This window comes from Trichosurus vulpecula, chromosome 1 (assembly GCF_011100635.1).
Source record: "Trichosurus vulpecula isolate mTriVul1 chromosome 1, mTriVul1.pri, whole genome shotgun sequence".
Lineage (NCBI taxonomy): Eukaryota > Metazoa > Chordata > Mammalia > Diprotodontia > Phalangeridae > Trichosurus > Trichosurus vulpecula.
The window spans coordinates 318235678-318247850 of record NC_050573.1 but is presented as its reverse complement, the minus strand read 5'-3'; the positions used below and the strand labels follow the sequence as shown (position 1 = coordinate 318247850).

General features: G+C 35.8%; 2 protein-coding genes across 2 annotated transcripts in view; both read left to right on the top strand.

The window, feature by feature from the left end:
* The window catches only part of LOC118837678 (60S ribosomal protein L12-like), an 82941-nt gene extending 72816 nt beyond the window's left edge, over positions 1-10125 (top strand). Inside the window, exon 3 of the mRNA XM_036744706.1 lies at positions 9534-10125. Coding sequence (XP_036600601.1) covers positions 9534-10125 — 592 coding nt within the window. The remainder of the gene's footprint in view (positions 1-9533) is intronic.
* A 1304-nt stretch (positions 10126-11429) lies between these two features.
* Positions 11430-11911, top strand: LOC118833557 (ubiquitin-40S ribosomal protein S27a-like). Its single transcript, XM_036740920.1, has one exon. It carries the CDS (start codon positions 11430-11432, stop codon positions 11892-11894), a length of 465 nt encoding a protein of 154 aa, XP_036596815.1. The 3' UTR covers positions 11895-11911.
* The last annotated feature ends 262 nt before the right edge of the window (positions 11912-12173 follow it).

Here is a 12173-nt window from a genome sequence, read left to right as displayed (position 1 = left end):
GATAATGAGAGGAGAGGGAGTCAGAAGTGAGCAATAAGAAAATAAGAGAGAAAAAGAGACTGAAAACACCAAAGATTCCAGGAAGGGGAAATGTCAAAGATTTTGAATATAAACAGATAAATCAGTGGGGGAAAACAGAAACAAAAGAAGAAAATGTGGCCCTCAAATCTGGTAAATGAGTTCATGTATCTATGAATAAATGTTGAAAGATGAATGAAAATGATCCAAAACTTGATGGAATAGTGGATTCTATGGAATTTGAGAATATAGAATCAAAATATACTGTTCTCATGAGGTTTAAAAAAGAAATGAGAAGTATGAGAGCAGAGATTTTGTTCTCCAAAGCAAAAACTATAAGTAGAATAGAACTTGAATCTGCAGCGGAAAGCCTCACCAAAGAAACAAAAGACAGAAGAATAATAGACTGGGAATGAAAATACGCAAATACACCAAAGCAAAAGACATCCTAGAAGAAGAAACAAAACAAAAAAGAAAGTTAACTGAAAATATGCTCATTGTGCAAGCAGAACATATGGATCTTGAAGAAAAGACATATCGAGACAACGTAAGGATGAGAGATCTCCCAGAATAACATAACACAACAAAAATACCTTAACATCATAATCAAAGGAACAATAGAATACTCCAGAACATCTCAAAACAAAAAATGAATTGCAATTAGAAGAATTTGCACTCCATCTCCAGAAAAAAAAATAAAACCTAAGGCTGCAAAGTCTAAGAAACATCATAGTTAGAATTAACAACTCAGTTCAGGTTGCCAAAGGACAATTCGACTATTCATGTCCTTTGATTCAGCAATAACACTACTATATCTGGATCCCAAAGAGATTAAAAAAAAAACAGAAAAGGACCAATTTGTAAAAAAAAAATCATAGTAGCTCTTTTTGTGTTGGCAAATAATTGGAAGTTGAGAGTATTCTCATCAACTGAGGAATAACTGAACAAGTTGTGGCATATGAATGTAATAGAATACTATCATGGTATAAGAAATGATCAGTAGGAAAATTTTTGAAAAACTTGGAAAGTCTTACAAGAACTTATTCAGAATGAAGTGAGCAGAACCAGGAGGATATTGTACACAATAACAGCAACATTGTATGAAGATCAACTAAGAATGACTTAGCTATTTTCAGCAATACAATGATCCAAGACAGTCCCAAAGGAACCATGAACAATGTTATCCATTCACAGAAAAAGAACTGATGGAGTCTGAAAGCAGATTAAAATATGCTATTTTCACTTTCTTTATTTTTTTACGTTTTCTTTTTCCTTTTGCTCTGTTTCTTCTTTAAAAATATGATTATTATGGAAATATGTTTTACATTATTGCATATATATAAAACCCATATCAACCTGCTTGTCATCATATGGAGGAATGAAAAAGGGAGGGACAAAACTTGGTATTCAAAAATTTCTGAAAATGAATGTAAATGTTTTTATAGGGAATTGGGAAAAGCAAAATAATATTTAAAAATATATATTCCATAAGCCATCAAGAGAAAGCTCTTTATACAAAAAAAAGGTTTTTCAAATACTAGAAGATTATGCCATGCCCATTAGAAAAATAAAGAGGGGATGGAATAATGTGCTCTGAGGAACACTGAAGCTTAGGATACAGCCCAATATGACCTATCCTGCAAATATGACCTTAACCCAAGGAGACAAAGGATTAATTACCACAATAAAGAAGAGTTTGTAAAACTTTTTGATAAAAAACCAAAACTGAAGAGATTATTTGCTTATTTACTACCCCAAAGAATATTAATTCAGGAGAAATGAATAAATTCAAACAGCAACACCAGCAGAGTGAGGACAGAAAGAAACCTTTCCCATAGTTACCCATAAGTTTTTTCAACACCTGTATTTAGGAACCTGATCTGGAATGAGAGGGGTTAACAGGGGAGAAGGGAAAGGGTCTCTGGGGGAATCACAAATCTTTGGTTTAAATAATCTTTTTTTTTCTTTTCATGGTCAAGGAAGTAAGGTTATCAAGAGATATGTATAAAATGCAATTCATTTGCCTATTTTTTTTAAATTTTCTTCCCTCTGGGATTACTTCCAAACTATCTGCCTTCTTTCATTGCACTAGAAAAATGAAGCTATCCATCTTCAGGGGATAAATATTTAAGTGCTATTTTATTTTTAACTTTTATATAATTTGATCTTTATTTTTTCCATAAAATAAATTCTACAGTTTGGTACCCCAAAACTTATTAAGATATTTCAGAATGGAGTGACTTCCTGGAATTACCTAAAATCCCAGCACATCTCTGCAGTCAGTCTTAAAATGATTAATCTCCAAATCTCTAAAATCTGCAAAGATGTTTTAGCAATTCTACAAACTTTGATTATCTGACTTTATTTCTGTAACTACAGTTTGGCCACAGCTAAAATCACAGGAAAAAAAAAAGTTTTGAAGGATTTTCTTCTTTTTTTCTTTCCCTTTTCTTAGAATCTAATCTCTCTCAGAAAACCTGAAGTGGGAGTAAATTTTGCTTTCTGGGACAATTGCTTCAAGTGTGGAAGTTCATTAAACTTTCTCAGTGTCCTAAACTCCTTGGTGATTGATCTTAGAAATTTCTTTTAAAATTTTCCGTGTAACAAAATATACCTAAAACACAAATACAACAAAGATTTTCCTATATTTTACTGAGACACAAATGCAAACAAAATGATAAGACCATAGAATAATTCTTTCTAAGCTTTTCTTGAGGGAATCTAAGCTACAAATGGCTTCTTGCCTGGTGGTTTTGAGTAGCCACTTATTAACACCCAATCAAAATAATGCAGATTTGGCAAACAAGGTCAAATTATGGCAATTATTTAAGAAATCTGCAAGTATCTGGTCCAAGGCATATGCCCTGCAGCCATAGTATTTCTCACCACTTCACTCATAGTTACCAGGTTTCCCATATCAAAAGGAAAGAAAAACAAATGTACCTGATCCAAGAAGTCAAAATCTTCACCAAGAAGAAACAGGTCTTGGCATGGGGATCCTGATAGTCTGAACTTCCTGGCTAGGTTTTTCAGTTTCAGGTATCAGACTGGGGTAGGAGGAGAAAGAACTTCAGAGCTCCAGATTCAGAACCACATAATAACTGCCTTCCACTTTTCATGCTCCTTGATGAGTACACAGCAAAAGGCCATTAACTACTCCACATCTTAGTTGAACACCCCATGATGCATGTACCCTCCTCAGTTGACATTCAATTTTTTCAGTAATAGCCACAGAGATACCAGTTTGTACTGTTTCTCACTATCTTTATACGATTAGGCTACTCTGTCAGTCAGTCTATCTGTCAGTCGACTAGCATTTATTCAGTGCCTACTACATTCCAGGCACATTCCTAAGTGCTGGGAATACAAAGGAAGAAAAATAGTCTCTGCTCTCAAGAAGCTCACAGTCCGATGGAGAGACGCTATTTAAAAACAAAGTATGTACAAATTATCTATCTATCTATCTATCTATCTATCTATCTATCTATCTATCTATTTAAACATTAATTCAGGGTAGCCTTAGAGGAAAGACATTAAGATTAAAGAAACTGTGGTAAGCTTTAGGTGCTGCAGTAAAGAAACTGGTCTTGGCCTGCTACAATCATGGGATCAGTTGGATCAGGATTGGGTAGTCCCTTCTGATGTCTGCATTCAACAGAAGGCTATACTCTAGTAGGTCTTGCTAAGACATATAAGGTTAAGTGACGATCTAATGATTGTTAACTACTGAACATATAAGATGAATTATCAAAGCTGGCCAAAAAGTGATGAAATTTGTGTTTGCAGTGGATTGTTAAATCATTTGCATGGGTCTGGAAGGATTGTAATCTGCATTAAAGAAAGGAATAACCACAACTATTAAACCAGTCTTTTTGAACTTTTAAAGTAATTGTTATTCTCAACATTTTAAACAAAATCTCAAATTGTCTTATCAAATAGCCAGAAGGATATCTTTCAGCCATGGAAGTTAAGACACTGTAGTCATTTAAATGTTTGCTGCTGGGTGAATGAAAGAAAGGTATATGTAATATCTTGTAATCACTCTCCTCAAAACACAAACCCACTTAAAATTCAATTTATCAATGTCACTGTGTAGGAGCAGTATGTGAACAATGTTAATATGTGTTCTATTAAAATTAGATGCATCTTTTAGTGATTTTGAAAATGAATTGAAAGCTAAAATAAGAGAAGTCCTGAGAAAAATCCAATTGTAATGTCCATCTCAATTTTGGAAATAGATAAATCAAGTGAGGATAAACATCAAATTCTCGTAGTAATTGCCCTCTTAACAATATGCTGACATGGGTGACTCATTCTAGGATTTCTGTTACAGCAGAATTTCATTTCAAAGCTTTAATGATGAACAACATTGCCCAAATGTCAGTATACGATTGTTCTGAAAGATATTGCTAGAGTTCTTCAGCTTTTCCAAAAATGTTCATAGTGAAATTTAAGATCAACAAGAAAAGAACATTATATGGGACTTAATAGACATAATTTTAATGGAGCATTCATGTTTTTCCTTTTTCAAAGAAGTACAAAAATGTTTTAGCTGTTATTTATATTTATAATGTATCAAAGTACTAAAAAGAAAATATTATGGAAAGCAAGGGATCAGTAAAATAGTGAAGTACTCATTTTGTACATACCTCTCCAATGTAACAACCTCAAATGAAAGAAAAATGGAACAAATCTACACAAACCAAATCACCACATACACCAAATAAATCAACAGGATCAGGAGCGGGGAAAACTGTATAAGATAAAAAGAAGATTGGATAACTGATATTTAACAGATCAACTCAACATTTTCTCTCTAGTCTTCTTTTTAAGATTATCTCCAATTTTCCTGTATATATCTTGTTGTAAATAGTTGTTTACTTGTCGTCTCTCCATGTAGACTATGAACTCTTTAAAGGCAGATATGTTTCAGACTTCCTATGTAGTGCCTGACACATAGTAAATTCATAATAAATGACTGACTTAACTCTAGCCCTCTCCATATTCTGGGAATAACTGTCTCAGACCATCACAGGCTTAGGTTCAAGGTTCTCTCTGCGGTATATGTGTTTGCTCTGCTCATGACAGTGATCCATTTTGAATTACTTCTCTCTCCCCACACTGAAAAAAAATATTTCTGTCCATCTGGAAAGGAAGAACAACATGGTCAGGGGACGAGGGATGTAGATATCATGAGATAGCACAGAAAAGATCTGACTTGGATAAAAGAGGCCAAGATAAAGAGGAATGGATACAGCTGAGGCCAGACCTGAGTCAGTTGTTGGCAAAGTATATGGAGCAATGGACCAGAAGTCAGAAAAATCTGGATACAAATCCGTCTTCAGATGCTTATTTCCATATGACTCTGGGGAAGTGACCTAAGTTCTGTTTATCTTAGTTTCTTCACTTGTAAGAGGGGGATAATAATAGTGGGTTCTTCCCAGGGTTGTTGTGAGGGGTCAAATTAGATAGTATTTGCAAAAAGTACCTAGCATAGTCTCTGAAACATAGTAGCTACTATATAAAACCTTATTCCTTTCCCCTCCCCACCCACCATTGGGCAGGGAAATATCAAGGCTTTTCGAAGTCCTGACTCAAGGAGTCTATGGATGCTTGGCATCAAGTTTCTATTTGGCAAAAGGAAATGAAACCATTATAATGAGGAAGGTGTTTTCAAAGGATAATGAGAGAAGCTGGAGTAAAGTTACTAGCAATAAATTAGAAGAAACAATCTAATAGAGGAAGACGAGATATAAACTTACCTTTCTTAGATGGATCAGCAGTGAAATTTCGAAGAAAGAAGGAAAAGTTAATTAAAAATTGCAAAGTCATATCACATTGTACCAAAATATGCAATGAAGAAAAGTGAAACTTAAATCAATTTTTAAATAATCTTCAGACACACATGAAATCAATGAATGATAGTAAAATACTCCAGAGTATTTTAAATGAAATGAAAAACATTTAAAAATTGTTAGGTAAAATATCAGAGCTCTCAAAGCAGAATTATTAAGGCAGAAATAAAAACAACAGAGAAAATATCTTGGAAAAATCTTTCTTAAGTGGAAGAGTCCTGAAAAAGGGGAAAAAAGATGATTTGGCAACCCAAAACACAGAAATGGAAAAAAAAATGTGACCCAAGACTAGCCAAAGACAAGAGCTTTGAAAAGACACATAATTTTTACACAAGCCAAAGTCTCCCCCTAAAAAATGCTTTAAAAAAAGAATAAAAATGATAACATCAACAATAACAGCAATGAAAAATAAGGATAAATGTAATACTGCATGACCTAATACCAAAAAAAACCAGTCTGCTCAGATCTGGTGGTTTACAACAAATTGATAATCAATCAAATCAATGAACTACAGAAGAAGAAAACTACATGTCTTAAAATTACAACATATATAGTGGTTCAGTCTCAAAATTCAATAACAAATACTTTTAAAAGCAGCAAAAAAGGGCACTTCAGTTATAAAAGAATATCAATGAAAACAGCTGTGAATTACTCTCTATGAGAAGTTGGAGAAACAAATTAAATAGGATAAAATGAAAAGTAAAGGGGTTCAATTGCAGCAAAATGCATAAACTGCAAAGCTGAGACTAAATATGAATGAAAAAATGGACTTTTAACAGGAGAGCCAATTTTGCAAGCATAAACATACAAATTCAATTTGCAAACATTCCCAAAAAGATAAACTCAAGAAAGTTTAAAAAACGGTAACAATTGAGAAATGACTAATTAAAGAAATCAGTTCTCTAATGTTTTAGTTTTTTTAAGAAACAAGCAAAATAGATTGAATTAAGAAGTAGGGATCACACAGGGGCAAAGAATTGTCTCAGGAGAGAGTTCAAGGGATACTGATGAGTCAAAGCAAAATGCAGAGCTGAATTAATATTCCAATCTCATAATGCCTTAAAATAATATATATGTATGTATGTATGTATCTATCTATCTGTCTGTCTATCTATCTATATTTTAGAGGGAGAAAGGGTAATTAGAAGCTGCTTAAGCAGTTAAGCCATAGAGCAAGAGGTACTAGAGAGCTGGAGATGCCGGCCCTATCCATTTCAGGGATGCCAAAGCAGAAAGCTTTCATTTCTCTCCTTGCTGAGCATTTGACTCTACAGATTTTGCTACCATGCACCTTCACTATGGTTTTCTCTCCCCACTCCATTTTTGTTCCTTTTTATGTGTTATCTTCTCCTACTAGGTTGTAAACTCCCTGAGGGCAAGTCCTGCTTTTCTTTTTGTTTGGATGCTTATTTTCAAAGCTTAAAGTGAAGTTAATTTTTACTGGCACATAATAAGATTTTACTAAATGCTAGCTGCCTTTCAGTATGCCATTCAGTTTAGAGGGGAGTAGAGATGGGGTAATAATGTACTGATTCAACAAGAGTAGAGGGTTGTGATACAGTATAGTAATCTACTAGTTAGTTAGCAAACAATTATGAAGCACCTATTAGAACTGTGCTAACTTCTGGGGTGTGTTGGTAAACAAAATGGGCACTTAGCACTCAATTCAACCAAGTGCCCTTGAAGAGTTTGGCCTTTGTTTCTTTGATTAGATTTGGGAGTCCTTGGAGTCTTCCTTGCCTCAGGGGAGGGCCTAGTTTACACATGAGTTTGAGTGACATGTTTAGGATAACAGAGGTTTTTAGACCACGTGGGTTTAAGTGGCTTCTTTGTGAAGATTTTAGGTAGTGTGGGTGAGTCGCATGTGTGACTCACCCTTGACCCTGAAAAAGATATTAAACCAGGGGTTGGCTTTCTCTTTTTCAGAGCTCTTACCCACAGCCATGGTGGCGTACGTGACTCTGGATCAGCCCTTGTTATGAGCTCCCAGGCTGAACTTAGATGTTGGTAACTATGAATTGTATTTAGTCTGTCTGTCAATGTTTGTAATTTGTTTGTATTTGCTCTGAAGTTCAGGGTGCTGGCTTTTTCCCCTGAACTAAGTGAATGGTATTTGTATGCTGAATTAAAGTAACCTTGTCAACCCCTTAACATTGTTTTCCTTAGTAAAGCAGATCAAAAGAACCTGGGCTTTTGCAGTGTGCTGGTAGCATGCTTGTTGTTGGGCTTGTGTTGTTCTTTTCACCCCCACAACAACTGCTAGCCAGATTGTTGGAACATGGGGATACAATGAAAAAGCAAAAACAAAACAAAACAAAAAAAACCCACCTCTGTATCTCAAAGAAGTTATATTCTAATGGAGGAGATGCCACGTAAAAGTGGTAGAACAGACACACTGGAATGGAAGAAATTAAGGTAGGTCTTGACCTAGAAGAGGAAATGAAATGGTGATATTTAAAAAAAAAGTTTAAAAAAATTTACTTTGGGTTAAGGAGCATTTCTACATTGAGAAAGAGAGCTCTTGTAATGGCCTTAATCTGTGGGAAATGAGGAAGATAGCAGACAATGTTTGCTGACTCTGTCTCACTTGAAAAAAGGAGAGGCATCAGTCACAGGATGAAACTAGCATCCAAGGCTATAACAGAGACATAAGTCTGGAGACAGAATAAATTTTAGTTAGCCTAAACTGAAGAAAGGAAAATGATGACACTAGCATCAGGACATAGCACCTGGAGCTCAGATTCAGGATACAGAGTAGCTTCATAACTTGGTCTCTATACAAGTGATAATGCAGAAAGTCAGAACCTTCTGTCCTTGATTCTCTACTCTTCTTCTTCTGTAATATTTCCCTTAATGATCACATGAGTTCCCATGGATTCAGATATCATCTCTGTGCAGATGCTGTTCAGAACCATTTTTTCCTACCCTAGACTGTTTCCTGACCTTGTATTTTACATCTCCAACTGTCTTTTGGATTGTAAATATCTTTAACTTGACCTACTCAAGCCATCCCCCACCCCCCTCCACTGACTTTTCCCCTTCCAAACTTTCCTATTACTGTGAAAGGTATGATTCTTCTAGTCATCCAGGCTTGCCAATCTATGTGTCATCATCAACTCCTCACATTTTCACTGCCCAAATTCAATTAGTTCTCAAATCATATCATTGTACCTTTGTAACTCCTATTATACATGCTTCTGTGCAGGACTGAATTGACCTCACTGCGTCAAGCTTCTCTCCAGTCCAGTCCATTCTCCACTCGGTTTATAATTGTTCTTCCAAAAGTACAAATTTGATCATGTCAATATCCTGTTCAGTTAGCTCCAGTGACTTCATATTGACTCCAGGATCAAATATAGAATTGTCTCTTTGGTTTTAAAGTGCTTCACAATTTGGCATCTTCTTAACTTTCTAGTCTTCCTGTACCTTACATCCTGCCTTACCCTTATCTTCAGCAATCCACTGACATTGACCTCCATGCTGTTCTTCATACAAGACACCCCGACTCTAGGCATATCTTATGAATGATGATATCTTATGAATGTAAACTGTTCCCTTCTCATCCCCACCCTCTGGCTTCCTTTAAGTCTGTGAGACTTAAAGTCACCCATTATTACAAGAAAAGTTTCTGCTTTTGGCTCCCAGCTTGTTGTGGTGAAGGTGCAACTTCTTTCGGTCGTCCCAAATCTGGGTTCATCCAACACCAGCAGCCACCCTGCAGCATCCAGGCCAAGCCACCAGCTTCGTCACCGCCGTGCCGCCCAAGTTTGACCCTAATGAAATTAAAGTCATGTTTTTAAGGTGCACAGGTGGTGAAGTTGGTGCTACATCAGCTCTGGCCCCCAAAATTGGTCCCTTGGGTTTGTCTCCCAAAAAGGTTGTTGATGACATTGCCAAAGCAACTGGTGACTGGAAAGGGCTAAGAATCACAGTGAAACTTACCATTCAGAACAGACAGGACCAGATTGAGGTTGTGCCTTCTGCCTCAGCCTTGATCATTAAAGCCCTAAAGGAGCCTCCTCGGGACAGAAAGAAGCAGAAATACATTAAACACAATGGAAACATCAATTTCAATGAGGTTGTCAACATTGCTCAACAGCTGAGGCACCGATCTATGGTAAGAGACCTCCCTGGAACCATTAAAGAGATACTTGGAACAGCCCAGTCTGTGGGCTGCAACATTGATGGCAAACACCTTCATGATGTCATTGATGACATCAATAGTGGTGCTGTTGAACGTCCAACAAGTTAAAAGCTACAAAGGAGACTACTGCAATAAATTTAACATTTGACAACAACAACAAAAAAGAAAAGTTTCCCAATCCTTCTTAATCTAATCATGTTCTCTCAGACATGCTTTCCAATTTACATTAAATAAACCTTGCACTCTTGAATCTCTATCACTCAAAGAGAGAGAATAATTGTGGAATAAAGTAAGAATGCATAAAATAGAAAATCAAATTAACAATGGACTAGAAAGAAATTGAAGGAAGAAAAAGCAAATTAATGCAGTAAATACTGGGAAAAAAAGATTGTCATAAATATGCTATTTAAGCTAAGAAGATGTGTGGTGGAATGTAAAAATATAGTGAACGTTAATTTTCTTTTAGTGTGGAAAAGGAAGAGTTATAGAAGAACAGATAAATTCATCAAAATAAATGAATAAAAATAATTTAAGTAAATTCAAGGAGCTTGGGATGGTTATGGAAAATGACATTGAGGAGAATCTATGGAAATTACCCATATGAGTGAACAAAACCCATCACTGAGACAACATGGAGCTGAAATCAAGCAGACCTGCAGACACAACAGGAGGTGTTAGAAACAAAGTTTCTGCCCTTTATCAAAGAAGGTTTTTGGGGGGCGGGGAGTTTAATATTCAAACCTCAGTCTCTCCCAACAGAGATCAGATGAAGTAGAGCAGGGCTGTCCAACCTTGGGTTATATTAGGACCACATTAAAATAAAATAATTATTCAAGGGCTGCACCTAGAATAAAAATACAGTACACTAATAGAAAGTTGGGGTCATCAACATGACAGGCAAAGGCCCGAAGTGCAAAATCAAACACCAAACAACAAAGCAACAACACAACGATATAAAGGTAGGTGCATACTGACTAGTCTGCATCGTGCAGTTGGAACGCATCCCACAGATTCCATGTGATATGTTCCATCCATAATTCTGCTTAAAAACACCAAAGAAAATTAAAATCAACAAGATTATTTATTAGTGATGGAATTAAAAAATTAAAACCCACAGGCAGGCTACATAAAATCTCACTGTGGGTAGCATGTGGCCCAAGGGCCATATTTTGGATAGCCATGAAGTAGAAGGTGGTGGGAAGGTGTAGAATATTCAAGGCTTGAGTAAGAAGCATTGTAATGAGATTAGAAATAATCAGCCTATCTTAAGAAAAGACTCCCATTTCAAAAATAAACAAACAACAACAAAACTTTGCTGGATAGGACATATTTAAAGCATAAAGAAATATACAGATTGAAAAATAAGTTGGCCTCTCTTTCGGATCTGACATCAGCAGGTGGACCCAGTGACAATGCAAATTTTCCTGAAGACATTGACAGGGAAGACCCTTGAGGTGGAACCCTATGATAATATTGAAAATGTCAAGGCCAAGATACAAGATAAGGAAGGTATTCCCCCTGAACAAAAAAGATTGATTTTGGGGGGCAAGCAACTGGAAGATGGGCGTGCTTTGTCTGACTATAACATTCAGAAGGAGTTTACCATTCATCTTGTTCTGAGACTTCATGGTGGTGCCAAGAAGAGAAAGAAGAAGTCTTTTGCCACTCCCAAAAAGAACAAGTACATGAGAAATAAGGTTAAGCTTGCTGTTCTGAAGTACCATAAGACTGATGAGAATGGGAAGATTAACCACCTTAGAGAAGAGTGCCCTTCTGATGAATGTGGTGCTGGAGTCTTTATGCCTAGCCATTTTGACAGACATTATTGTGGCAAGTGTTGTCTAACTTACTGCTTCAACAAGCCAGAAGACAAGTAAATGTATATGTGTTAATAAAAAAAAAAAGTCAAGTAAAAAAAAAATAAGGTGGAACAAAATTTACTGTGATCATCTGATTCCTCAAAAAGCAGAAAAGCAACAATTGGGATAACTCTTTAAAAAATCAGCAATGAGTAGGGGAGAGAATTTTAAATAATATAGAAGAGAGGAACCTGCAAATTCTGGTTATTATTACCAGATTAAGAAGGTATATTTAAATTGGCAAAAGCATTTGCATTGAATGTCTCTATTAAAGTTCTATTTAGATACCTACACAAA